We start from the raw sequence: 27,775 nt of genomic DNA on the forward strand, positions 1-27,775 counted from the left end.
CTCACCTCAACACTCTTGTTTCCTTAGACCTTAGCTACATTTCTTTGCACTGCTAGCACATAGTGCCATGGTGTGGTTCTTCTACTAATTGTGACCACAGCTTAAAATTTCTAGGTGTGTTACAAGGATTACCAACAAGAAAGAGAAGTTTGTTCACTTAGCTGAATTTCTCAGCCCTTAGATGATCAAGGATATGAAGGAAAAATGTGTCTGTTGAGCTTTGCAGAGAAATGCCCCACTAAGCTTGTCTCTCTCCCTAACCACTGGTATAGTTTGTGGTTACCCCAGGAGAAGGAAAGGGAGGATCTATAATTTGGAGGGTGTAATAAGCACAATGCAAAATGTCCATGATGTAGAGGGATCTTATAGCTGGGAAATGAAGGCTACTTTGAGATCCTCCGCATTCTGGGGTAGAATTAGTATTGGGAGTGGTTTGTGTGCCCACAGATTAAGCTTATTCTGTGAATATTCTCTTTTCTTTCTTGACTGTGATTATACTAGCAACCTATCTGCCTCCCTACCCCCTAACAACCTATCTGCCTCCCTACCCCCTAATCCCTACCCTGGAATAATCCTGAGTTTTCTACTAGCTGCTGATCAATCTCTTGGTGAAAATCTTGCAGATGGAAAATAGTGTAATCATGTGAGTGTGATTCAGGCAGAACGGGTGTCAGCTTGTGGGCTCTCTTGACTTGAATGTCCTGATAGTCCAGAAATTAGGAAGGTTTGCTGTTTCCTATCTGTGTCAAAGTGATAATTCAGAAAATTTGAAAGTGTAAGTTTTTCCTGGGCTTTAAAAACCATCTTCTCCTAAGTACAATTGCAGACATCATTTATTTCTTGTTAAGAAGGCATTAATGAACACCTCCTCCTCCTTTTCCTCCTTATGAGCTACCTATAGAAATAGCCTCTCTGAGAAGAATAATGGTATTTCTGCCTGCAGCTTCCTAGGACAAACCCTTTCATAGTTGAATGCTTTCTTATGGTCTGACTGATACTCAAGTTGCTAAAGACCTGGAAATGGGGTCATTATCCTGATCTTATTACCTCCTAACTAAAGATGCCAAATTCATCCACCACATTTTGCCTTGCCATGGACTTCTATGACTGGAGGGGGGAATAAGACTGATGACTTTGTGCAATTCTTTCTCACTTAAATCCAGTTCATGTACAAGTCAAGACATCACCCTGTGATGTCATTGGTTCTCTTTTTTAAAAATGCACAAACAACATATAATTAGATAATTTAGAATTAGTTAATAGTATATTCAAAGAAGTGAATAGACTCTGCTCAGTATTCTCTTCATTTCTGCCTCCTATGTAGTCATGTAGAATTCCAAGGCATTTTGAGTATATAGCCTCTGTTACCTTCCCAGACTACCATGTTTTTTGAGCAGGGAAATGTGGTTTGAAATTAAGCATTCTAACCCTTCTTAATGTAACCAACCCCATTAGTCATCCTATAATATGTTATAAAGGATTGGAGGTTTGATACCTCAAGGTTTAGGTTTATAGAAGCTTCAGCTCCCCTTTCATAAATCATTAGAGATAAATGAAACAGCCTTCTAGGCAGTCATGAACACAGCTGAAGTTGCCACCAGTCCTTTATTTACAGACCAATAAGGTTTGATTGTTTTACTTCTGAACTCTTAAGGGGGAAGGGAAAACCTGAAACAAATATTTAGCTTTGGCTGAGAATTGAATTGTTTTCTGCAGTGCTCTTCATAACTCTAACCTCTTAGTTCCACACATGCTCAGCTTGCTCCTCTTTGGTGAGGGAGAGTAGGCATGGCTGGAACTTAGAGGAAAGAACACATTCAGCTTCCTGAGTTGAGGCACCTCTACCAGAAGAGCATGCCACCAAGAGGTAACATTATTGTAGTGCTTTACTGTTTACAAAGTACTTTACCATGTGGTTTGTGAGGTTTCTATTTCATCCTTACAATCTAGTGAAGTACTAAAACAAATAGGGTTATCATCACCTTACAGAGAAAATAGAAAATAGAGGTTAAATGATTCTGCCAAGCTCATAAGCAGTGGAACCTGGTTCTGACAGCAGATATAGTGTTCATTAATAACTACTTCCATTAGATTCCCTCTGTCCCTGAGGGTGTAGCCAAATACTCTGTAGTTCTATCAAGCTAAGGACAGAAGATTTTTTTTCCCTTTTTGGCCTTTTATAGTACTGTGATATAGCCTTTTTCTCTCATCAGGCAAGACCTAATAAGCACCTCAAAGAGCATCTGTCTTTTGGGTTTAGGGTCTCAGCTGCAAGAGTTAGTGCAATAGTGCCTATGTCTAATTTGCTCCACCACAAACTGATAAGTTTCCTCAACTGTTGTTTGGTTTGTTTGTTTTTTTTGTTACAAATACAGTATTTGGTTGTATTGGTCTAAAAACCTGTGATTTGGTTTCTTTGGTTTCTCTTCTTTGTTTTTGTCAATTAAGCTTATAATAGCAAATTGTTTGTTAAAATAGCTTGTACCCTTTGACCATTGTGGTATACTTGCCGGGAACTTCTAGAATAGGAAGAAACCTGATCTACACAAAAACTGGTTTCCCTCTTAGGCTTTTCTACCTCTTCACTCACACACTTTGTTATGAAATACAGCTTCTTGCAGCTGTCCTCTGATGGGCCCCACAGGACCTTTTGTCATTGAGGAACTGAGCTCTGTGCCTTATGTCTTTGTCTCACATCATCTCCTAAAATGCCTCATGCACAAGAGAATTCACTGTGTGCTTAATTATAATCCTGCAGCTTTCTGGCCCTTCTTTTCATCTTTTCACATCTTTGTTGCCTTTTGCCTAGAGCTTACTTTTCATTCCTGACCTTCTCTGCTCAAAACACCTGTCCCTTTGCTACCACTAGGCAATTTGATTGCTGCTTTTCTTTTTTCCCCTGGCAGAGCAAGGCCAAACATAAAATTTAAGCCAAAAAAAAAAATAAACCTACCTACCCTGAGTGGCATTACTTTCATTCTCAGAACCTTGTGGCTCCAGCCAGAGGTGTTTTGGTGTTTAACACCTAGAAATGTCAGCTCCCATCACCAGAGCAGTGACATATACTCCTCTCTGAAATCATTGAGCTTCCTTAGAGATGAGAAGCATAACTTGGTAGAAGCATCCAACATTTTAAAGAATCATAGGATCAGATATTTAAATCTGGGGGGATATCTTAGAAAGAAAAAAGGCTCATTTTATAGATGGAGGACCAAGAGTTTAAGATACTTGCTGAGGGCCACACAGCTTGTTAAAGGTCTGAGGTGAAATTTGAACCCAGGATTTCTTGATTCCCAGCCTTTTGTTCTGTCCAGAGGTAACAAAAACCTGGCCTACAATACTCCTGGGAGCTGGATTAAGATGTAAATGGAAAATATTTAACAAAATAAATTAAGAAAACAAGACATAGATAATACAGCATTTTAAAACTAAATCAGTTTTCCATTAGAGAACTGAATCCTAGTCTAATGGGCATAAGGCAGAGCTATTTTTTTTTTTTACATTTGGGACCTGAGAACATCCCTGTTTATATTTTGGACAAGGATGAATGGGCATTTAAGCACTTACTTGTGCCTAATAAACTATGCATCAAACTCAGAAGAGAAATCATCTGCACCCTTCTGGAAGATTATATTTTAATAGGGAAGACCACCCTTCTAAGGATGGTAACAATCAGAGCAGGTTAAGGTCCCAGAATGCGAAGTGGCAAAGCAGTTCAGATGACTGGAGTGGCTAAATGTAGGAAGCTTTCACCCCTCCCTGGCACAGTCCTGGCATAGGAATCGGAAATCTGATTGGGAATGGTGTAGGGCAGAAGAAAGGTGGCATGGTAGGAAGAGGGTAATAGGCCTCATATGGAGATCCCTCATTATCTCTAGTAAGAACAGAGTGGAATTAAAGCATTATCCAGATCTGGTGTTCATTTTGTTAAATATCTGCTACATGCAAAAAGGTCGTCCCCATGGCAGTAAAAAAAAGGTGAAAAGCTTGGTTCCAGACTATAAAAAGCTGAGGTTTTCTGAGGTTAAGAGAAAGTAACTGTGATTGTGGACAAGTCATGTTACCTCTCAGCCTCAGTTGTGCTATTTGTAAATTAAAACTAATAAATATCATACTATTTCTCAGTTGTTTTGTGAAATATAATTTGGACTTCTTAAAGCATACAAAGTATGAGTTGTCAGTCTATAAATTAAAATAAGATTAAATTCATGAAAGGTCAGACAATCAAATAGTGTGGGTTGCTTTGGGCTGCCCCCCCCTCCCCCACATTGGGAGTAGTAGGAGTATTGATGGTAATACAAAAAAAGGAAAGGAAAGCCTTTGAATAATTTTTAAAAAGTAGGTGGAGGGTGGGGGAATGACAAACTAGATGGTTCCGTGGCTAGAGAGCAAATTCTGGAGAGTCTTGGGTTCAAGTCTAGCCTCAGATATTTCCTAGCCATGTGACCCTGGGCAAGTCATTTAACCCCATATGCCTAGCCTTTACCACTCTTCTGCCTAGACAAAGGGCAGAAGTTTTTAAAAAAGTGAATAAAAGAGAACAAAGCACAATCAAGCCTAGCGTTTTTAAAGCAATTTGTTACTTTATTTTTAAAAAATTAAATGGTATGAAAAAGACTTGTGATCACAATTCTCTTTATTCCACTTTATAGAAATTGTTTTTTTTGTAGTTAGTTCTGAGTAAAAACTTGAATGTAGGTTATATTTTTTAAAAGCATGTATCAGGGCAAAATAAAATGGCCTTCATGAAGTTGAAGTGAGATGAAGACTGAGATTAAGATTTGGGAATACTGTCTTCTCTCTCTCCCATCTACAAAGAAAACTTGTTGTAAGGTTTGTAGCAAATCTTATATAGCAAAAAGTAATTAAAAGCTAAGAATTTTAACTCATTCCAAATTTCACTCCACATTGAAATATTATAAGTTTTTATCTGAAGACTTGATGAAGGCCTGGTACTATTACTTAAAAGGACTCTTGGGAAAACAGGGCACAAATCTAACAAAGGATGGTTTTGTTTTTTTGTTTGTTTGTTTGTTTTTTAATAAAAGCTTTTAAAGCCATAAGCTTGCTTTTACAGTAACAACTTCACAACTGTAAACAGTTCTTCCTTATGCTTCTGTGAAGTTCAGCACACATTAGTAGCACAAAACAGAGTGCAGATAAGGCTGAACTGAGCCTAGAGATCTTCATAGCAAATACAACGATTTGGCACAGGGTTTGGGTATGAAGAGTAAATTGGAATCAGAAAATAGCAGAACCTGATGTCCTCAATTCTTACCATAATGTCAGTCTCTCAAGCATAGGCAAAGGCCTGCTGCCCTTTCCATGCTGATTAGCTTACTATTGGGTTTATTTACCTAACAAATTAATTCACACACACACACACACAGTGAACCATTGGTAGAAATAATATGAGAGGCTCATAATGTGTTACCAGACATTGAATAGGATAGAATAACTATTTAAAGAATTGTTTTTAATGGAAGGTATACACAAAGGAATCTTAGGACAGGAAGGAGGCTGGGAATTGGGTGTTAAGGACATTTTGTTTAGAATCTTCATCCTTGTACATTGTCAGGAAATGGAGAATGGCAAAGAGATGAAGGAGACCTGTGCTAAAAATAGGACAAGCTTCAAGTCCTAGGAAAAGGGACTATTTCAGCCAAACTCACTGGGAAGCAGGGGGCCTTGTGCTGTTCCCACTCAACTACTGGAAACAATGGAGCAGTTATCTTTTTAGGCCCTTGATATGCAACTTCTCCAGAAAAGCTTACATTAAATACTACTCACAGTAGAGAGTATGTCAATGCCTCACAAATCCTGCTCCATAAAATATTTCACAAGTTACTTTAAGGAGAAAAAAGGAATTTTACTCTTGATATAAAAGGCTTTGGGGTAACTCAGTGGATTTGAGAGCTAGGCCTAGAGACAGGAGGTTCTAGATTCAAATTTGGCCTCAGACGCTTCCCAGCTGTGTGACCCTGGGCAAGTCACTTAACCCCTTTGCCTATTCCTTACCACTCTTCTACCTTGGAACCAATACACAGTATTGATTCCAAGATGGCAGGTAAGGAATGAATGAATGAATGAACAAATGAACGAATGATGAAAGGCTTAACTGTAAATGCCTGGTTAAATGAATCCTGAAGTTTCAGGAAGCCTATTCCATCCTCAAGTATATTCAGATGATTCCCAGGTCCATGAGAGTACTTCTTGATGAAGGTATAAGACATTATCTGCTGTTAGGAATTTACAATCTCCTAAGACAATAAGACAAATATACAAACAACTCTAGTATAACATAGTGTCTGTTAAGTTGGTACTTAATAAAGTACTTATGTGTATTTAATGTATTTATGTGTACTATAATGTACTTAATGGTACATAAAGTAAGATACTGTAGTTTTTCAAAGGAAGAAAACTATTCTTTCTGGGGTTTTATTTCATTTGTATTCATATTCATTAGAAAATGCTTCTAGGAGGGAAATCCTGAGTACAGATCACCTGGATAGATATTGCAGGAACTAATCATCAGTTTGCTTGGTGACTGGTAGACCAGGAAGTTGATTTGTCAGTGTCTGCTGTGGAGGGTGAGAGAAGAGCTGAACCTTTACTGTGTAGTCTTCAGTGTAAAGAGAAAAAGACCTGCCTAGAAGAGGGATTGCTCAAACCGGGGGGTGGGGGGGGGGTGGGGGGGGCGGGGGGCGGGGGGGGCGGGGGGGGGGCTTCATCTGCATACTTAAGCTGGTGGCCTGCTTAAAGGTATGAGTGTTTTCCAGATGCCCATGCTGTGTTTTCTGCAGATAGTTCTTTGTGAAGAAAGATGTGAAAGCTGGCCACTTCATTTCATTTCCCAAATTTTTTCCTTTTTATCCTCATCCTTACCCCAACTAATTGGGGTTCTACCACCTTTTTTATTTAAAAAAAAAAAAGCAACAAAAACAAATCCTTTGTACCTGAAAATTTAATGAGAGTTTGGGTTTTAGATTGCTATATCTTGGAACCCAACCAACCAGCTTCTGGGCTATAAAAAGTGGGCAAATAGGGACCCGCTCTCAGATGGCCAATGCATCAGTTAGAGTTCCTTTGGCTTCAGAAAAAGAAGCCCAGGATTTCCATTAGACTTCTGCTGCCCACTGTAGATTGGTGATTGATGGTCATCTTCCTTTCCTTATGGTATACAATCCCCAGTCCTTTCTCTTTTCTGTTGATTAGCACTGATAAGCATTGCTAATGATGGATTTAAAAGGCTACTTGGGTTTAATGTTTTATAATTATGATTTCTTGGCAATATTCCAGAATCTACACTTTGTTCTCAGGGCCCTGTAGTTAATAAAGATTTATTGAGAAAAAATGGCTCTTAAGTTAGTAAAGTAAAAAACTTCACCAAGTTGTTGGCTCACTCAATTTTAACTCTCTTAGTAGACATTTTTGGAGCACCTATCATATGCTCTAATAACTATAAAGATGAATAATAAGGCAGAAACTAGGCCTTCAAGTTGCTTACAATCTAATAAGGGACATAATTTCAAATCTGGCCTCAGATACTTCTAGCCAGGTGACCCTGATTAAGTTACTTTAACCCGAATTGCCTAACTCTTGCTTCTCTTCTGTCTTAGAATTGATAATTAAGACAGAAGATTGAGGTATTTTTTTTTTAAGGAGTCAACTGCTCAATTGTCAGAGTACATTATAGAGAAAAGTGTTACAAAGAAAAGTTGTGCACAAATAGAAATTTCTTTGCAATTGAGATTACTTCATGGATTTGGACTGAGCCTTGAAGGGATAGCTAGGATTTCAGTGGTTAACAGAATGACATTTAAGCTCCAAAGTATATTAAAGATCGTCCCTTCTCACTTTTACCTTTTACAGGTGAAAAAAATGGAATACCAGAGAACTTGTGGCTTGTCTAAGGTCATACAAGTTAGCTTGCAATGTCAACGCAAGGTTTTCATGTCCCCTGACCCAGAGGAGTCCTATATTTATTATTCTTTTCCCAGTACTATGGTACAGGCAGAAACAGAGACATAAATGAATGAGGCAGCATTTGCTTAAGCACTTTGTGCAAAACACTTTAGCTTAGTACACTGGGGAAGCAAATAGAAAAGCAAGGCAGACCCTGTACCCAAGATTCACATTTAGTGAGACAACATGCTAGAGATTGGAGTTGTAAATCAGATGGAAAATGCCCAGTGATCTTAGGGTTCTGTGACAGAGGTGAGAGCAATGGAGCTTTTAAGATATCATTTCCAATGGATTAAACCTTTGTATTTCTGATATTGAATCATTTGATAATAGTGCCAGGAATATTAGAGGTGAGAATTTTTCTTTTTCAAAGTCTAGTTGCAGAGTAGAAAGAGTGACAGTACTTGCAGAGGCAGGTGATAATTAATGTCTCCCCAAAGGTTGCGCCCTTGAGATGATAACTTCTGGAAAAAATGGCAAATGGTAGCAGGTAGTGGTCTGGCTGCACTACTATTCCCAGAGTTCTTAGGCTTTTCTGCCCATTGAGAATATTTGGTCAGCATGGAAACACTAAGGCATTCTTCAGAAATAAGAGAGAAGTTCAGTTTGGTTGAAGCAGAGGTTTCAGGAATGTAGATTAAAATTGGGAAAGGGGCATCTAAACTAGGTGGCTCAGTAGAAAGAGTCAGGCTAGGAGAAGAGAAAGAAGTCTTGGTTTTAAATCTGGCCTCAAGACCTTCCTAGCTCTGTGTTTCTGGACAAGTCACTTAACCCCAGCTGCCTAACACCTTACCCCTCTTCCTTCTTGGAATCAATACTTAGTATCAGTTCTACAACAGAAAGTAAGGATTTTAAAAGATTGGAAATGTCAGAGGGCAAGTTTATTGGGACCAGATAAAGGAGGCGATCAATTTAACCATTAAGTTCAAGGAAACTAATTATCTGTTTTAAAATATAGCTCATTGCTTATTTATTTGTCTTTACTATTACAGTCATTTAGAACTTCCCCTCATGTGAAAAAAAAATAAGTAAAAATATCTGGTACAATGACTACTTAGACAACATGTACAGTATTCTTGCCTAATTGTCTTTCACCCAATGCCATAGAGGTCAGGGAGTCTGAATATTTCATTTTCTGTTCTTTGGGATTTGTATTGGGTTTGTGTATGTGTGTGTGTGCTTGCTCAGAGTTCATGTCTTTTTAAATGCTCTTTCGATTTACATTGTTGTAATCAGTCCATATATTATTCTCTTGATGCCACTTATATCATTCTGCTTGAGTTCTCACAAAATTTCTCATATCTGCCATCTCTTTTACACAGTAATACTGCACAATATTCATACTGTAATTTTTTTCTGCCTAATTTGGAATTGCATACTAGAATCATAGCATGCTGTGGAGTCATCTACTCCAGTCCTCTTTCCCCTCCTCCCATTTTACAGATAGTAAACCAAAGAATTAAGGTGAAAGGAGGTCTAGAAACCTCTAACAAATTAGGAACAACTCAGGGGATTGTCCAGCAATCATTTAAGTTATGACCGTTTACATTCCGTGATCTGGTGAGGTGTAGCATTTTTATTGTCTTGTAGGATCACAGATTTAAGTTATCTTTTATTGTGGGGGGGAAGGGGAGGAGGGAGGGAGACAGCCAACTAAAGAGATGACATTTGAGGGAGATGTGGAGGAGAAGGCGGCAATGGTCAATATTAAATCTATCATGCTTTAAGTACAAAGACATTTCAGGAGGGACAAAATGATGTTAAGAGCATTCTAAGTAGAATGGGGAACCTAAACAAAAGCAGGAGATGGAATGTCATGTACAAGGAACATGTAAGTTGACCAATTTGGATGGAAGCCAGAGTACATGAGGGAGAGTGAGTAATATAAAATCAGCCTGGGAAAATAAGTCAAAGCCAGATTGTGAAGGACTTGAAATGCAAAATGGAGTTTATATTTTATTGTAGATGTGTTTGGGAGATACTAAAGCTTCTTGAGCAAGTCAGAGTCACGGTTGGACCTTTGCTTTAGAAATTTTCATTTGACAACTTTGTGAAAAATAGATTGCAATGGGGCAGGTAGGTGACACTGTAGATAGAATGTCAGACTTGGAATCAGGAGGACCTAGGTTCAGATCTGGCCCTAGACACTTTCATGGGCAAGGCACTTAACCCTTCATTGCCCAGCCCTTGCCCTTCTGTTTTAGAATTGTTATTAGGACAGAAAGTAGAGGAAAATAGATTGGAAGAAATTGGAATTTTGTAAATCATTTAGGAAGCTGATGCAAAAATAGTCCATGTAAGAGAGAAATAGTGAGTACCTGAACCAGGGTCCTAGTTATCTGTGTGAATGAAAAGAAGGGGTCAAATGAAAAAGGTATAGTTATGGAGGTAGAATCAACAAGACTGAACAATTGATGAAATAGGAGTAGGAGATGAGTCAAGAATAAGTTAAAGGTAGTGGCAGCTGGATGGCCCAGTGGATTGATAGCCAGGCCTATAAACAGGTGGTCCTAGGTTCACATCTGGCCTCAGGCACTCCCTAGCAGTGTGACCCTGGGCCAGTCACCCCCATTGCCTAGCCTTAACTGCTTTCTGGCTTGAAACAGATACACAGTATTGATTCTAAGACAGAAGGTAAGGGTGGTTTTTTTTGTTGTTTGTTTGTTTGTTTGTTTTTTTAATAAGTAAAAGTTAATGAACTTTTGTGGGCAAGTTGAATTTGAGATGCCTGTAGGACTTCCTGGTGAAGATATCCAACAAATCTAAGGTGTAGTTGGTTATGGAGGGCAGTAAGGGTCAAGAGGTACAGCCTGAATGATTTGCAAGTCATCTGCATAAAGATGAAACAGCAATAAAATAACCTCTTTATGTAAGTATAGATGCGCCTTTCAAAAGAAAATGTTTTTCAACAGCCTGTCTCTTGCATACTATGAAACAGCCTAATGGAACTGCTTAATCATCCCTCACTTGGGAAGTTTTTAGCAAATATTCCCATAGAATGGATTGTGTTTCTGCTGCCCAAGGGAAAAGAAGTCACTTCTTTTAACACCTGTGGCTCAGTTCAGTTGTGTTTGTATATTTAGCATTGTGCTAGGCCTCATGGAGAGGAGTGATACAAAGCAAGTATATGTCCTCAAAAAGCTCATTGAGATTTTGGGGGAGCATCAATTTTAAATTTTTAAGGAATTAACCTGATGAGCTTATCCAGATAAATTAGTCATAATGGTCATTCTTTTATTCTTAAATCTACAATAGCTTCTTATTACAATTAGTCCATACCCTTTTTCCTGCCTTTTAGGATCCTCCTCTACTTGGCCTCACTGTACCTATTTAACCTTCTACAACATCTCAAAAACCCCACCTTGTATCCAATCACAATGGCTGTTTTCCTCATTATCAACTAAACCATTTGGAATACTCTCCTTTTCATTGGCCTCTAAATCTTTGATTATTTCAGAGTTTAACCTGAGTCTCCCACCCACTTTAATTTCCTAACAAATCTCATCCTTCCATTTAATTCCTTCTCTGACGTCCTAAAGCACTTACCTTAAATAATATACTTTTAAAAAATTAAGTATTATATTTTTACATTGGTTTTGTTTCCATATAGAGTGTAAGCCCTATTGTAGTCTCTTATAAGCAGAGACTATCATACTTCCCTTCCATTCTTGCCAATATCTAGGCCAGTGTTGGGTTCAAGAAATACACAGTGATTATGAAAGTAGTGTTTTAGTTAAGTTAATGCTATCACTGTTTACAAGTATGTTTGAGAGGAAGGATTAACATTAGCGAGACCAATTTGAAGGATATTAAAGTAGCCTATAAGTTAATTATTTAGTGACACTAAGGCTACATAATAGACAAATTCAAGCTCAATTTTTAAATAAGTAGTTTGATGGATTTCTTAGACAGATGGCACACAAAGATAGCCTTGCTGCCTCCTCTATTTACCAACCCACAGTTATTCCTAAGTGAGCCTGGAGCTAGCTTGCCTATGCCCAGAGTACTCAGAATTTAGGGTTCCAACAAGACAGGAGGTTGCCCAGAAGGCCAGCTATTAGCATCAGTAGACTTGGCTGGTCTCCAGCTTTCTAGTCTTCAGCATGGAGAAAGCCCCTAGCAGTTTAGGTTGAATGACTAATAATAAGGCAAAAGGCCTTTGTGAATATAATTTATAACCATGTTTTTTATGTATCCCGTTTCACCAGATGCCAACCACTATACATTCTTTATTGCATATTATAACCATGAGGCCAGTTCTTGCTTATAATAAATTCCTTTTGTATTGAAGTTTGATTCCCAAATAAGAAACAAAAACAAATCATTGACCTTTTGACCTCCTTATTAGGGTCATTGGCTCTTCCCACACTTTGGAAGCATAATATCCAACTGCCTTTATTACAGTCTTCAACTGAGGAGATGAAATCGTGAGCAGTCTCCCAGAACTTCGTGCTTAGGGTAACTGAGTCCCTTGCCTATATACAACAGAGTTCCCAACATTGATTTTGGGATAAGCATAACATATGCTAGAAGGGATTATGGAATTAATAGGGTCATGAAATCAGGTAAGAGGGGCTACAAGTCCTGAAAATGAGGCCTCCTCAATATTTACTTTTATTTTAGATTCAGTTTTTATTATCTCAGTTCTCTAGTTTCTTAGTAATTGTAGATTTTAAAACCACAGGTTAAGGTAAAGTAACGCTAGAAGGAGATAGAATGACAAAAAGTTATAGCTGACCTCAGAAAGAAACATGAACATTATTTTTTTAAAGAAGCACAATTCAAATAACATATAGTATTTATTTCAAGGGTTGTGTTTTTCATGATTGGGAGTGAGATATCTGAATATTAATGTTAGTTCACTGAAAAAAATTAATTGAAAAAATGAAAGGTTTTATTTTTTAAAAGCATGTAGTTATGGAGCCATATAGTATAGTAGCAAAAACTCCAGCTGATTTAATTTGTCTCTAAAGGCATTACACTTCAATACAATAATAGACCCTGAGTTTTAAAGAAAAAATTAAATATTAAGTCCTTTGTTTAAAACTCAGATGATGTATACTTGCTCGTATAAAGTGTTTAAATGGTAGCTAGTTTTCTATACCAATCTACAAAAGCCAATTCAACCCATAAGATACTTTAAATATATTTTCACTATACCTAAAAACCATCCTTTATGATATTTTTTATTGTTAGTGAATTAATGGCTTCCCTCCTATTCAGGGTGACCCAAGAGTCTTGACCCAGTTTTAAGCTTTAACAAGCTTTTAATATTCTTTTTTCTTCTCCTTTCCTTGATAGGAAAACATACTATATTTCAGAAAAATGTATTTAAAGTTTTGGAACTTAGGAATATGCCAATACTTCACTAAATGTGTTATTTCTTTCCATTGGTGAGGATCACATTTCCTCCATAATTTTTTTTCCATCCTATTGATAGTTCTTGTTCATTTCCTCCTGTGAGTCCTCATTAAAAGATTTGTGCAGCACACCAGGATTTTCCTCTAGAACTTTAAAAATTTCATGAGTCTCAAAACTGCCCATGTTTTTATCCCTTGCTTCTTAACAAATGGCTACCCTATCTCTTAAGCCATTTTCACCCAAGTCATCATTTAATAACAAGCTAATAAGCCTGTCATGCATCTCTCTATTCTCTTATGAAGTCTAAGATTTTTAATTTTAATGGTGATTACAATATTGCACGATTGGCAGTCATATGACATTACTGATAAAATATTGTTGTTAAAAAGATGGGGGGGGGGTGCAGCTAGGTGGCTCAGTGGATTAAGAACCTGGCCTAGAGACAGGAGGTCCTAGCTTCAAATGTGACCTCAGACACTTCCTAGCTGTGTGACCCTGGGCAAGTCACTTAATCCCCATTGCCTAGCCCTTACCACTCTTCTGCCTTAGAGCCAATACAAAATTTTGATTCCAAGACAGAAGGTGAGAACATTAAAAAAAAGATAGGAATTTGTGTCTAAGAGGAGCTTCGTATCATTGAAAGTGATAAATATTTTCTGAAATGACATCTAGCCCCCTTTCTTCCCCAGTTCAAATCTGTGCTCAGCTTATTTATCCACTTGTAATGCTTATTCCTTTGTGTGTGGTGTATCCACATACATATACATGTATATGTACAACAAACACATGCATATATTATGAACTAAGCAACGTACCATTCAGCTGTGTGCATTAAAGAGGTAAAAACTTTATAGTTATCTAGGAAATTCTCTTATATTAAACATATTTCATTCCTACATGATAATGAATAAGTGTATCCTTACACATCTATAGAGACCTCTAGCACATAGTACATGGTGATTAATTGCTTGATTAGGAGATTTTTCTCCAGAGAGAGAGAGAGACTTCCTGTAAAGAACTTTATTGCTAAACAGTGAGGAGGAGAGATTTCTGAGGGTACCTCCTTATACCAGCATTGGCAAAGGTTTTCAAGTTCATGTGCCCACACTGCAACTTCAAGTTGCCAATGAGCCTCCCTCATTACCCCAGAGAGCAGAGTAGGAAGTGCTCGCTTTGGGAGACTGGACAGAAGGGTGGGGTAAGCATAAAATGCCCTTGGGCTCTGGGAAAAAGAGGAATGGAGTACCCCTCCCTGTGCCAGCAAGGCACGGGTGTCATGTCTTTACCAATGCTGCCCCAACACTATCTTCTCTCCCTACTACCCCTCAGTGTAATTTTTTGTTCCATGTATATCTTTCACATCATTTTCTAAGAACAGGATTTGCTAGAGAATGAGAGATTTAAAAAAACAAACATGAAGGAATTAGGCCCCTCAGAGGGGGTAACAGAAGGGCCAAATGGCCAAGACAGATTTTAACAATTTCATCAGAAGGGAGGTCTACCACACTAAGCTCTTCAGAGTCCCTGAAGCATTAGCACTGTATACAAAAGAACTATTGTTTTAACTTGGATCATTCACTGCTGAGATGAACTTCTTAATACCTAGCAGAAGCCATTACTTTGACTGCCTTTCCACAAGTCACTTTCCCTTCCTCTGCCCTGTTAAGGAGGAGGAATGTTCACTACTCTGAAGCAAAATGATGGTTAATGAGATCATGTCTGGAAGGCCCTTAGTGATTATGAGAATCCTGCATAATTAAATACAAAGTACTGTTTATCATTTATTGTCTTACTATTATCCTTATCTTCGAGTCAACCTTCTCATTATGGTGTGAGCACCATTTGTAACGGGAAGCATTCCAAAATGTGGGCCTATTTTCCTCTGTTTAAACTAAACTAATTCTCTTTAGTCATCCTCTGATAGGAATGTTTATCCATCCAGTAATAATTTTCTGATCCTTTTTTCTTTCCATACTTCTTGTTACCTGGAGATTTACAGTTCAGAAAAAAAAAAGATATTTAAACAAGCTACCCAAACCTGTCTATCCATGTTAGGTTTCCCCTTCCTCCCTTCTCCCCCCATCATCACACTCTGGCCTTGATCTCCTTTTCCACTCATTCATTATTTCTCTGGTTTGCAGATTACACTAGGAGAAACACCCAGATTTATAAACATGTGTTCACTCCCAGCTGTTCCAGGGCTGGGAGTCACATTCATCTTCTAATTGTGTGCCTGTTCTCTTTGCAGCTGCACTTGTCTGCCCTTGTAAATGAGATGCCTATCTTAGTCCTACCTTGCTCAAATAAATACATTCAACTCCATGGACTTTGCTCCTAGTCAAATTAGTTATGCAGTAATCAGAGCAGCCCATCTCTGGGAGGAAACATCCACTTGAGTTCACTCTGTTAATGGCTAGAAATTATTTAGTGTAATTACTTGGGGGGGGGGGGTTGCCTGAAGAGACCTGAGAAAAGGGAACCACTATTTAGTCCCTTTGGTACAGAAGCCCTTCTTTCAACATTTTAGACCCCCTGTTGCATCTGGGAATAAAGATTCTAGGTATTCATAAAAAGGTGATTGTTTAATGATGAAGCCAAAAATTCCATTTCACCACAGTGTCTTTAGTGATTGAGAATTCTAGGATGTTTTCTTGAATTCCTTATCCTATCCGTATTTAGTAAAAGCAGCCTAAAGGTTCATCCCAGACAGACTGACATACATCCTTTCCCAGGGACACAGCCATATTATTAAAGGGATGTGCCTTGTTTCCTCATTTTAGAGCCCTACTATTTCATGGTCTTCGACTTCCCTTCCCCTTTCATATGGGAGGGGAGGGGGGAGGGTCCTTCTGGTTGCTCTCTTTAGTTCTGTTCACTCCCACAAAGTGCTTTCTTTCCAGACTTCCCCTCTGTTTGGCATAGGGAGTATTATCCCCTCTAGTTGTGCATACAAAGCTTTCAAGTACTTCATCTTAACAGCCAGTAGTAAAGGCAGCCTAACAGTCTAATTCCATACTTTTCTAACTCAGAATAACAAGTTTTTAATATTCAGTGTCTTTGCCAAGAGGAAGTAAAATTTCACAATACATCATCCTCATTTGATCCTCACAACCCTGAAACAGGTACAAAGTATTATTATTCCTTTTTTCAGATGTGGAAATTGATACTCCATGAGGATAAATAACTTGCCATGGGTTAAACAGCTAAGAAATAGCAGAGCTGGAACTCTGACCCTTCAGTTCAATCTATCAAAAGTCCCAGACCCAGGCTAAATGGTCATGGCCTACCATATGAGCCCCCAAGATCCAACATGCTACTGAGATGTATCCTGTACCCCAGTAATTGGAATGTTGGCATCAGCACCCATGCCTAAGTCTTCTTTATATTTCAGGAATGTTGGTGGTGAATGTGACATGGAGGAACAAGACCTACGTGGGCACCCTTCTTGACTGCACACGTCATGATTGGGCCCCGCCCAGGTGAGCTTTCTTTTTAGCTTTCAAGTAGAATTCGGGTCCAATTTATACAAATGAAGACAAATCTAAATAATTAGAGAAATATTGTAGACCAAGCCAATAAAAATGATAATACTACTTAATTGGCTTTTAAAAAATAAGAAAATTCATCTAGAGGAACAAAAGGTGAAGAATGTCAAGATAATTAATAGGGGAAAGGGGAAGGAGTGTATTGTGATTATTTATACCAGATCTCAAACTCTTCTACATAGCCATAATCATCAAAACAATTCTTTACTAGGTAGGAAATGCTGGGGTTAATCAGTGAATAAAATATACAAAATACAGAAGCAAATGATAAAGAAGTCTATATACCCTAGCCTGATATTTGATAAACCTAGAGATCCTAGCTGTTGGGACAAGAATTCACTATTCAACAAAAACTATTGGGAAAAATTAGAAAGAAATCTGGCAGAAACTGGGTATAGAACATCTCACACTAAGGTTAGCTCAAAATAGATATATGATTTAGACATAAAAGAGATTGCCATAATAAGATAAATTACCCATTAGATGAATGGGTAGGGAGAGAGTTCATGATTGAATGAGAGAGGGTCACAAGAATTAAAATGGACAATTTTGATCACATAAAATTTAAAAGGTTTTGCATAAACAAAATCAGTGCAGCTAAAATTAGAAAAGAGGTTGGGGGGGGTCTTTTCAGCAAATTAAGAGTCATTTCTAAGATAGAGGACTGAATCATTATTTTGCTCAGATAATAAATATTCAAGATAGCATTAAACAGTTTTCAGAGAGAGTAATCTAAAACTCTCAATAATGATATGGGAGAAAAAAATGCTTTAAATCACCAATAGTTATAAGAGTTCTGATGTGCCATTTTATACCTATCAGAATGTTAACAAAAAAGGAAAATGACAGGTGCTGAAGGGACTGTGGGGAAACAGGTATATTAATTCACTGTTGGAGCTATAAACTGGCCCAGCCATTTTGGAAAGGAGTTGAGAATTATGTCCAAAAAGCTATTAAACTGCATATACCCTTTGATCCCAAAATACCATTACTAAGTCTGTATGCCCCAAAGAGATCAAAGGAAGAAGAAAAGGACCCATATATGCAAAAATATTTAGAGCCATTTATTTTCATAATGGCAAAGAATTGCAAACCTAGAGTGTGCCTGCCAGATGGGGAATAGCTAAATGTGTTATAATCTATGAAGGTGATGAAATACTGTGTGCTATAAAAAATGATGAAGGGGATGGTTTCAGAGAAACCTGGGAAGAGAGGTATGAACTTATGGAGTCAAGCGAGCAAAACAGAGATAATAGTTTATACAATAATAGTAATATCATCAGAAACAAACAACTTTGAAAGATTTCTGAACCCTGATCAACATAATAATCAATCACACTTCCAGAGAACTCATGATGACATGTCACCTACCTTCAGGTACAGAGTAGTGAACTCTCAGGGTTAAGATTGAGGCTTTTTTTTTTTCCTGTGACATGGATAATACTGGAATTTGTTTTGTATGACTATATATATTGGTAATGAGTTTAGTTTTTCTTTGCAAGGGGTAATGTGGGAGGGAGAGAATTCACGAGTTGAAAATAAAATTGAATTAAAAAAAAAGATTAAAACTGACTCTCCAACTGAGGACTAGAGTTGAGCACTCGCAGGATCTCTACCTTTTCCTATACCTTGTTCTGTGACTCTTATCTAGCCTATATTCTTTATATTTTCATGAAAGCCTAGCTTCCTCTCAATGTCCATGTGGTGACTAGGCAACAATGCAGATATCACACACTAGTATTTTACTTTCACTATTCATTGAGATTCGATATTTTCTTTATCAGTCTTTAGCCAGAGAAGATTGGCTAGAAGCAATGGATAATCCATAGGAATAGGTCTGCATGTTGCTTTTTAGAATTTAATACGTATTCTCTGAAGCGAACGTAGAAGAAAAGTGAGATAAATTCTGTTGATACTATGAGTAGAAGTAATATATGCCTGTTTTGCATGATAATACATGTATAACCCAGATTGAATTGCTTGTCAAATCTAGGAAGGGGAGGGAAGAAAGGGGGCAGACAATATGGGTCATATAACTTTGGAAAACGCATGTGGAAATTTGTTATTAAATGAACAAATAAAAATATTCTGAATTGACCAAAAAAGTAGCATATGCCCTCTAATAGAATGTAAGATCCTTGAAGGCAGGAACTATTTTCCTTTTATCTCTGGATTATACAGCTGTACAGCGCACAGTGGCCCTTAATAAATGCATGCTGAATTGAAATTTATTGAAAAGAAATAAAATATGGCAACTTATAATACAGAAATATTGTAATCATCCTACAACAAACCATTCAACAACTATTTTAAAACTAAATAGAAGGGCAACTAAGTAGCACATTAGGTAGAGAACCAAGCCTATCTTTGGGAGAACCTGGGTTCAAATCTGGTCACAGACACTTCCTTATGTGTGACCTTGAGCAAGTCACTTAACCCCAGGTGCCTAGCTCTTGCCGCTTTTCTGTCTCAGAATTGATACTAAGGCAGAAGGTAAGGGTTTAAAAGAAAGAGGAAAAATCTAAATATATTTTAAATTTTTCAAGAATTAGAAGCCAGGGAAATATCAAAATGATGTTGGCATGTTACTTGCCCTCCCCTTTTTCAGACTGATTATTCCTACTGTGTACTATGTAGTCTGTATCTTGTAAATAGTACTTGAATAACATGAGCTATTCAGTGAGGTGAAGACTTTATCTCCTAGCTCATTGGGACAGTATAGACAGGAAGAATTAGACTGAGACCCCAGTGTCTCTTACATTCCCCCTGCATACAATGGTGGTCATTTGGGTGCCTGGAGACCTATTTCAGCAGGATACCTCTTATCCAGTTTGTCAATGTTGGTGCTTTGTTTAGGTGAGAAATCTAAGGATCCGGAAAATGCACTTCAATTCTGCCTAACTCAGTTTTCTGCGGAATATACAATAATATTCCCCAAAGGGAACTGTTTGTAAGGTTTATTCAGCCCTTGGTGAGGTAGCTTTGAACATGTTTCTCATTTCTCTGAGAAATTAGATATTAGAAGGTGCTAATAGACTTTTAGTTCAGCAGATAGAAATTTGCTGCTTTGATTCTGTCTGCGTTATTTTCAAGAAAACGGTTAGTGCTTAAAATAGTTCAGAAAGACACAAGTTTCCTATTCTTTTGGATCTGGGAAGAAAGGTCATAGTAGCACTCCAAAAAACACTTTCTGGGAAAACCCAAACACTTCAAACAGTAAGTTAAACCCCACTTAAGTTCTTAATCATAGGCAGTGTTCAGAGTACCTTGAAGAACTATTTTGGGATTGATCAGTCAAGGAAGGGGGACTGTCCTAGGTAGAAATTTTCAAGTACATGAACATAGCTCAACCTCCTTGCTCAGGGCTTCCTTGGACACTTCATGGTATGGTTTGGGGAATGTATAGGCTTCCAGGTGGTACAAGATAGAGAGCACTAGGCCTCAACTTAGAAAGATCTGAGTTAAAATTTTGCCCCAGACACCGACTAATTATGTTTCCTTGAGCAAAGCACTTCTGCTTGGCTCAATTTCCTCTGCTGGAAAATGGGGATCCTAATAGAATAGCATCAGCCTCCCTGAGTGGTAAGGATCAAATGTGATAATTTGTTTGATGGGGGAGGAGACTTGCCTAGAGTCACACAGCTAGGAAGTATGAGGCTAGATTTGATCAAGTCCTCCCAACTCCATGCCTGGCACATAGTAGACACTACATAAGTGCACGTGATAATGATGATGACATTGTGGTCATGGTTAGCCAATTAAACTCTGGGACTTTAGATGTATTGATTAAGGGATCATTGATAACCACCTAGGATTTCAGAGCTTAGTAGTGTGCTACCCACCAACAATAAGAGCGGTGATCTCAACCAGTGCTATGTGGTGAGGGCGGAGGCTTCCATTGAGAGGAGAGTAAGGTGGCTGTGGGCCAAACCTTGGTTATGTGGTCTGGTATCACCCTGCCAAGAGCCAGAGCTCCCCCTGGAGCAGCAGTTACACTGATGTTCTCTTTCCAGCCAGAGCTGTTTACTTAGTTGGGGTTGGTAGCTAAAGTGGGCTCAGGAAGCTCAGACCTGGCCTCACACATTTTCTAACTATGTGGCCTTGAACAATTTACTTAAGCTCTGTTTATTTCCCTTTCCTCAACTGGAAAATGGGGATCACAGTTACACCCAGGGTTGTTGTGAAGATCAAATGAGAGGATATTTGCAGTGTTCTTTAGCACAGTGTATGGCACATAGTAGGTACCTATATAAAATGCTAGTTATTATTTCTGTTATTATTACTATCTTATTACTGCTGCTACTTAGGTTCTGTGACTCCCCCACCAGCGACCTGGAGATGCGCAATGGCCGAGGCAGAGGTAAGCGCATGCGTCCCAACAGCAACACACCTGTAAATGAGACAACTACAGCTTCTGACAGCAAAGGGACCAGCAACAGCAGCAAGACTCGGGCAGGGGCTAACAGCAAAGGCCGCCGGGGCAGCCAGAATTCCTCAGAGCACCGCCCTCCCCCAACCACTACCACTGAGGATGTCAAGGCTAGTCCTTCCTCTGCAAACAAGCGAAAAAATAAACCCCTTTCTGACATGGAGCTGAACTCTAGCTCTGAGGACTCAAAAGGGAGCAAGAGAGTCCGAACCAACTCAATGGGCTCAGCCACTGGACCTCTTCCTGGGGTCAAGGTAGAGCCTGCCATCTTAGATAGAAATTGCCCCTCCCCAGTCCTCATTGACTGCCCCCACCCAAACTGCAACAAGAAATATAAGCACATCAATGGACTAAAGTACCACCAGGCCCATGCACACACAGATGATGACAGCAAGCCAGAAGCTGATGGAGACAGTGAATATGGGGAGGAACCCTCCCTGCACACAGACCTTGGGAGCTGTAATGGTGCCTCTGTCTCCCAGAAAGGCTCCCTCTCCCCTGCCCGCTCAGCCACCCCAAAAGTCCGACTGGTGGAACCCCATAGTCCCTCTCCTTCAAGCAAATTCAGCACAAAGGGCCTCTGTAAGAAGAAACTGGGCGGGGAAGGGGACACAGATCCTGGGGCCCTGTCCAATGATGGCTCTGAGGATGGTCCCTCAGTTGTGGATGAGACAAGCAATGATGGCTTTGATACATTGGAGAAGAGATGTTTGGACAAGGACAAATCTAAAAAACCTTCTAGTTCAAAGCCTGAAAAGATTCCTTCTAAGAGCTTAAAGTCAGCCCGGCCCATTGCCCCTGCCATTCCCCCTCAACAGATCTACACCTTCCAGACTGCCACCTTCACAGCAGCCAGCCCAGGTTCTTCCTCTGGTTTGACTACTACAGTCGTCCAGGCCATGCCCAATAGCCCACAGCTTAAACCTATTCAGCCCAAGCCTACTGTGATGGGAGAGCCTTTCACTGTCAACCCTGCCCTGACTCCAGCCAAGGACAAGAAGAAGAAAGAAAAAAAGAAGAAAGAGTTGAAGGAACTTGAAAACCCCCTGACTCCTGGGAAAGTTTGCCGAGCCGAAGAAGGCAAGAGTCCATTCAGGGAGTCATCCAGTGATGATCGGACCAAAAGCGAGGGGCTCCTTAATGGCTCCTCAGACCCCCACCAGAGCCGGCTAGCCAGCATCAAAGCTGAGGCAGACAAGATCTACAGCTTTACAGACAATGCCCCTAGTCCTTCCATTGGCAGCAGCAGTCGGTTGGATAGCACAACTCCTGCCCAGCCCATGACTCCCCTGCATGTTGTCACTCAGAATGGAGCAGAAGCTGGTTCTGTTAAAAACAACAGTCCTGCGTACTCTGACATCTCAGATGCTGGAGAAGACGGGGAAGGCAAGGTAGACAGCGTCAAATCAAAAGACCCCGACCAGTTAGTCAAAGAAGGGGCTAAGAAAACTCTTTTCCCCCCTCAGCCCCAGAGCAAAGACTCCCCCTATTACCAAGGCTTTGAGACCTACTATTCTCCAGGCTACCCTCAGTCCAGCCCTGGGACGCTGAACCCCAGCAGTCAGGCTGGAGTGGAGAGCCAGTCACTGAAGGTGAAGAAGGATGAGGAACCTGAGAACACTGAGGCAAAAGTCAAGAACGAGGGTTGTGAGGACAAGAAGCCAGAGCTGAGCAGTTCTAGTCAGCAGCCTTCTGTCATTCAGCAGCGCCCTAACATGTACATGCAGTCACTGTACTATAACCAGTATGCCTATGTTCCTCCCTATGGCTACAGCGATCAGAGCTATCACACCCACCTCCTCAGCACCAACACAGCTTACCGTCAGCAGTACGAAGAACAGCAGAAGCGACAGAGCTTGGAGCAGCAGCAGCAGCAGCGGGGGCTGGAGAAGAAGGTGGAGCTGAGCCTGAAGGAGCGGGAGGCTGCTCTCAAGGAGGAGTGGAAACAGAAACCATCCGTTCCACCAACACTCACCAAGGCCCCAAGCTTGACAGACCTCGTGAAGTCAGGGCCTGGTAAGGCCAAAGAGCCAGGGGCTGACCCTGCCAAGTCTGTCATCATCCCCAAGCTGGAGGACTCCTCCAAGCTCCCTGGTCAGGCAGCTGAGGGACTCAAGGTGAAACTGAGTGAGGCCAGCCACCTGGGCAAGGAGGCCTCCGACTCCAAAGCAGCCACCGAGTGTAGCCGGCAGACAGACGTGGACCCGGTGCTGTGGTACCGACAGGTAACTTGCTGGGACTCTTTTCTTTCTTTGATGGCTTCTCCTTCCTTCCTTTCCACACTCATCCCTGCCCCAATGTTCATTTTCCTCTATAAAAATGGCAAGAATTAGTGTCTCAAAGAGGTTGATGAGACTTATAGATCCACTATGCACTTTCAGGTAGTACTCAGTACTTTAAAAGCACTGTTACGTCACCTCTTCTGAGACTCCTTAACACCTAGGGAGCTAACTAAGGCATGGCTCTTATTTCTGTTAGATATAGGCAGGATGGGAGAGAAGAAAGAGCATAGTCCTTGGTTTTGCCACTAGCTAACTACATTTCCTTGGATAAGTCACTTTCCTTATCTGAACCTTGGTTTTTTTTTCCTTCATCTGTCAATGGAGGGTCCTAGACTCAGGGGAGATCTCTGAGATCCCATCTATCACTATGGTGCTCAGACAGGTAATGATATGCCCGTGGTCATATAGTAGTTTAATAGCAGCTCTTGGACTCTCAGATCTAGGTCTTGTGCCTGACTGCTAGTAGTCTAATGTTCTTTCTTCTATACTAAACTGTCATCATACCTTTTTAAAAGGTTTTTTGTTCTTAAGAATTTGGCCTCTCAGCTCCTGTGAAATGAGCTAGCAATAGTTTTCCGACCCCTATTGAGAGGTGCTGCTAAGAAAAGAATTTAGGGGGGGACCAAATTGGGACTGAGAACTTGCCTTGCCATTGAATTTAAATTTCTTCCATCCCATGATTGGTGATGGCAATCCTTTTAGAGACCTTGTGCTATGCCCCACTTCCACCCCACACTGGGGAAGGAGGAAGCCCTCCCATTTGGCTGCCGGGCAGGGGAAGTGAAAAAATGTCAGGCACAATGGAACGAGGGGGAGGGGAGCAGCTCCACCTGAGCCCTCTGCCTTTCTAGTAGGGAACTGGGGGAGTGGAGTGCCCACAGAGAACACACACTGTGTGCCATTTTTGGCATGCATTCCATGTGTTCACCATCACTGCCCTATATGAACACTTTTATATTTGCTGCTCTCCTTCTCTTTCCATATCCCTCTTCTCCTTGAAAAAAGGGTAAGGGATGACTGCCCCAATACCTTTAAAGGATCACACCCCTATCTTCTGAAGATGGTTTTCTAAATTGTTTCTTTTTCTTAGTTTAACCTAGGGATCCTGTCCCTTTCTTTCTTTGTTTTTAAACCTTTTTTTTTCTTTTATCTTTGTTTCCTGCATAAGAATAGAGTGGGAGGGTCTAAGTTAAGTTGCCTAGGGAGGACCTTAAAGGCCAGTATAGCCTCACTCCCCATAATCTGGTTCTTGCTCTGTCCTGTTGTCTCCACTCTGACCTGAATCAAGGTTTTTTTCTCCCTCACCCTATCTAATCCCTGAACCCTGGTTGTTGCAGGAGACGGAACCTCGAATGTGGACATATGTTTATCCTGCCAAGTACTCAGATATCAAGTCAGAAGATGAGCGGTGGAAGGAGGAGCGGGACCGAAAGTTGAAGGAGGAAAGAAGTCGGAGTAAGGACTCTATCCCCAAGGAGGACGGGAAAGAGAGCACAAGTGGCGATTGTAAACTGCCCCCTACTGAAGAGGCCCGTCTTGGGGGCAAGGAGCCCCGGCCCAGCGTCCATGTGCCTGTGTCCTCCCCTCTCACCCAACATCAGTCTTATATTCCCTATATGCACGGCTACTCCTACAGCCAATCCTATGACCCAAACCATCCCAGCTACCGGGGCATGCCTGCCGTCATGATGCAGAACTACCCAGGTAGGACATCAAAGCATCAGGGAAATAATAAAAGTACAGAGTGAAAATTATATTTACCTGACCATTCCTTGGCATGGTCAGGAATGACTTAGATGGCATTTCATTCAAAAAGGTGTCTTCCTGTATGGCACTTCTATGTGCCAGCTGTCAACCCCTTACCTAGAACTGGCTGCCAGTGTTCTCCAGCCAGAATGTCCTGATGACCACCTAGGGCAACCACTCACTACTCCTCCTCTCTCACCTCAATTGCCCAGTTGCCATTTATTTAGGCCCATTAATGACTGAACAGAAACATCCATCTCTATCACAACCACTTTTTCTCTCAAAACCAGGCAGAGTTCTGCATTTCACTTTGGGAAGGGTTGATTTTTAGCTCATAAGCATGCTTGGAACTAGGCACTTAGGGGACTTTAAAGGAAGTGAAAAACAGTCTCCACTCTTAAGAGAGCCAAAGTGTACACACGTGGATTAAATATATAATCCACGTCAACATACATAATTAAGGGTGAGTCTCTGTAGTCTAAAAGCCCCGAGTGTTGGAGACATTCAGAAGAACCTGGAAACCCTGTGGACTTTCAGTCCAGTCAGCTAGCTCCAAAGTTCATGGAGCTAAGAGATAGGAAGAGCATCAGACAGAAAGTAAATCCTTTGTTAATGCTTGTTGACTTATGTATAGCTTATTGCTTAACGATTCCAGGCACTCTGGGTCCTTGTCATAGGAAATGCCTCTGAAGCTTTCAGGAAAGAGCCACCACCCTCCCTCGCTCCCCACCCCTCAGTTTGTCCTCAGTGTCCCACCAAAGTCATTCAGGATTAAGACATTACAATATTTTAGTAATTCCTTTCTATCTTTCTTTTTTTCAACCCCTAACCCTCTCCCAAGAGTTCTTAGAGTGGGTCTGTAGGGTCAAGCCAGGTATGGAGAAGGTCCCTCAAAGAGAAAGCAAATGAAATATCTCTGGGGCCAATGTCCCTTGCCTTTTAGAATTGTGTCAGCATTGATCTCCCAGTGATGTTTTCAATTTTAGCTAAGCTAGTTTGATTGAGGAGCTCTTGAGGGTTGTATCCTGCTTCTAAGGGGTTCCTATGAGGGCATAGAGGACAATCCGATCTTGACCATCGGAATATGGTACTATGTGCTGAATATCATTTCAGTCAGATCCAGTGAAGTAGATTCCCAGGGATCCAGTCTCACCCAAAAGTTCCCCTCTGCCTCATAACTTTTTCTCCTGTCCTAGGTTCCTATTTGCCCTCCAGTTATTCCTTCTCCCCATATGGTAGCAAAGTCTCAGGGGGTGAAGATGCTGACAAGGCAAGAGCCAGCCCCAGTGTGAGCTGCAAGTCCAGCTCAGAGTCCAAAGCCCTGGACATCTTGCAGCAGCATGCCAGCCACTACAAGAGCAAGTCTCCCACGGTAAGTAAGAGCTTTGGTGGAGTTGGCAGAGCCACACAGACCTAGCCCCACAGAGGAATGGGGGGATTGGGGCTACAACTTTGATTGATTTGATGTTGGTCCCACCAGGGACATCTCCTTTGTTCTGGGACTTTCTGAAGCTTTGAGGTATAAGTGGAAAACCAGCCTGATTGAATTCAGCCAGAACTCTCAAGTGGCTTTGGCATCTGCTGCATTTCCCTCTGCTGGCTCTGCATGTGGGTGTGGGTAGGTGGGTCTGGGTCTGGGTCTCTGTCTCTGTCTCTCATTTAGGAGCTTTGTTGTTTGCTTTCCCTTCCAGATAAGTGAGAAGGCTTCTCAGGAGAGAGACCGAGGAGGTTGTGGTGTGGTAGGGAGTGGTGGAGGCTGTAGCAGCGTTGGGGGAACCAGCGGGAGTGAAAGGAGTGTAGACCGGCCTCGAACCTCTCCCTCTCAGCGCCTGATGTCTACACATCACCACCACCACCACTTAGGGTACTCACTCCTCCCTGCACAGTATAACCTGCCCTATGCAGCAGGTGAGCCTCAGCAACACCCCACCCCTTTTACATATACTGCTAAAATCACTGCCTACTGGAGGCACACTCTTTATTACTGGTTGCCTAGGTGACCTTCTGTGAGTTATGTCATCTTTCAACCTCTGTTTCCCTGAAATGTAAAAAGAGAACATTTAATTAGGTGATATCTTCTACCTCTGGCTTTTTTCAAGGATAAATGGGGGGGTGGGGGGTGGCATTTACTTCTTCTGAAGCTCTTGGAAGTAAGTTAGTCCCAAACTTCCAAAGAACAGGGCAGGTGACTGGTGAGCCTCACTTCCATCAACCACCAAAGCTGGTACAAGAGAGTATCACAGGGCCCTCCAACCAAAAGGGAGGGAGGGAAGGAGTTAACAGTCCGTAGGAAGACTGCTCCGTGACACACCTTTCTTCTCCTCCAGGTCTTTCTTCTACAGCCATTGTTGCCAGCCAGCAAGGCTCAACTCCCTCACTCTACCCACCCCCCCGGAGGTGAGAATGGTAGGTACTCCTTTGGGGGGAAGGAAGGGGAGACAGGCTGG

The 27,775-nt window shown here is 40.8% G+C and overlaps 1 protein-coding gene across 6 annotated transcripts in view; it reads left to right on the forward strand.

The window, feature by feature from the left end:
* ZNF609 (zinc finger protein 609) overlaps positions 1 to 27,775 on the forward strand; it is a 216,947-nt gene that overhangs the window by 185,099 nt on the left and 4,073 nt on the right. For 4 of the 6 annotated variants that reach the window (XM_056808394.1, XM_056808417.1, XM_056808416.1 and 1 more), the window contains 6 exons: positions 16,718 to 16,805; positions 21,179 to 23,525; positions 24,920 to 25,286; positions 26,525 to 26,700; positions 27,020 to 27,236; positions 27,656 to 27,725. In XM_056808394.1, the coding sequence (XP_056664372.1) occupies positions 16,718 to 16,805; positions 21,179 to 23,525; positions 24,920 to 25,286; positions 26,525 to 26,700; positions 27,020 to 27,236; positions 27,656 to 27,725 (3,265 nt within the window). Of the gene's footprint in view, positions 1 to 16,717; positions 16,806 to 21,178; positions 23,526 to 24,919; positions 25,287 to 26,524; positions 26,701 to 27,019; positions 27,237 to 27,655; positions 27,735 to 27,775 lie in introns of all 6 variants that reach the window. The other 2 variants (XM_056808405.1, XM_056808413.1) reach the window with 2 other exon arrangements.

Source organism: Monodelphis domestica, chromosome 1 (genome assembly GCF_027887165.1).
Source record: "Monodelphis domestica isolate mMonDom1 chromosome 1, mMonDom1.pri, whole genome shotgun sequence".
NCBI lineage: Eukaryota > Metazoa > Chordata > Mammalia > Didelphimorphia > Didelphidae > Monodelphis > Monodelphis domestica.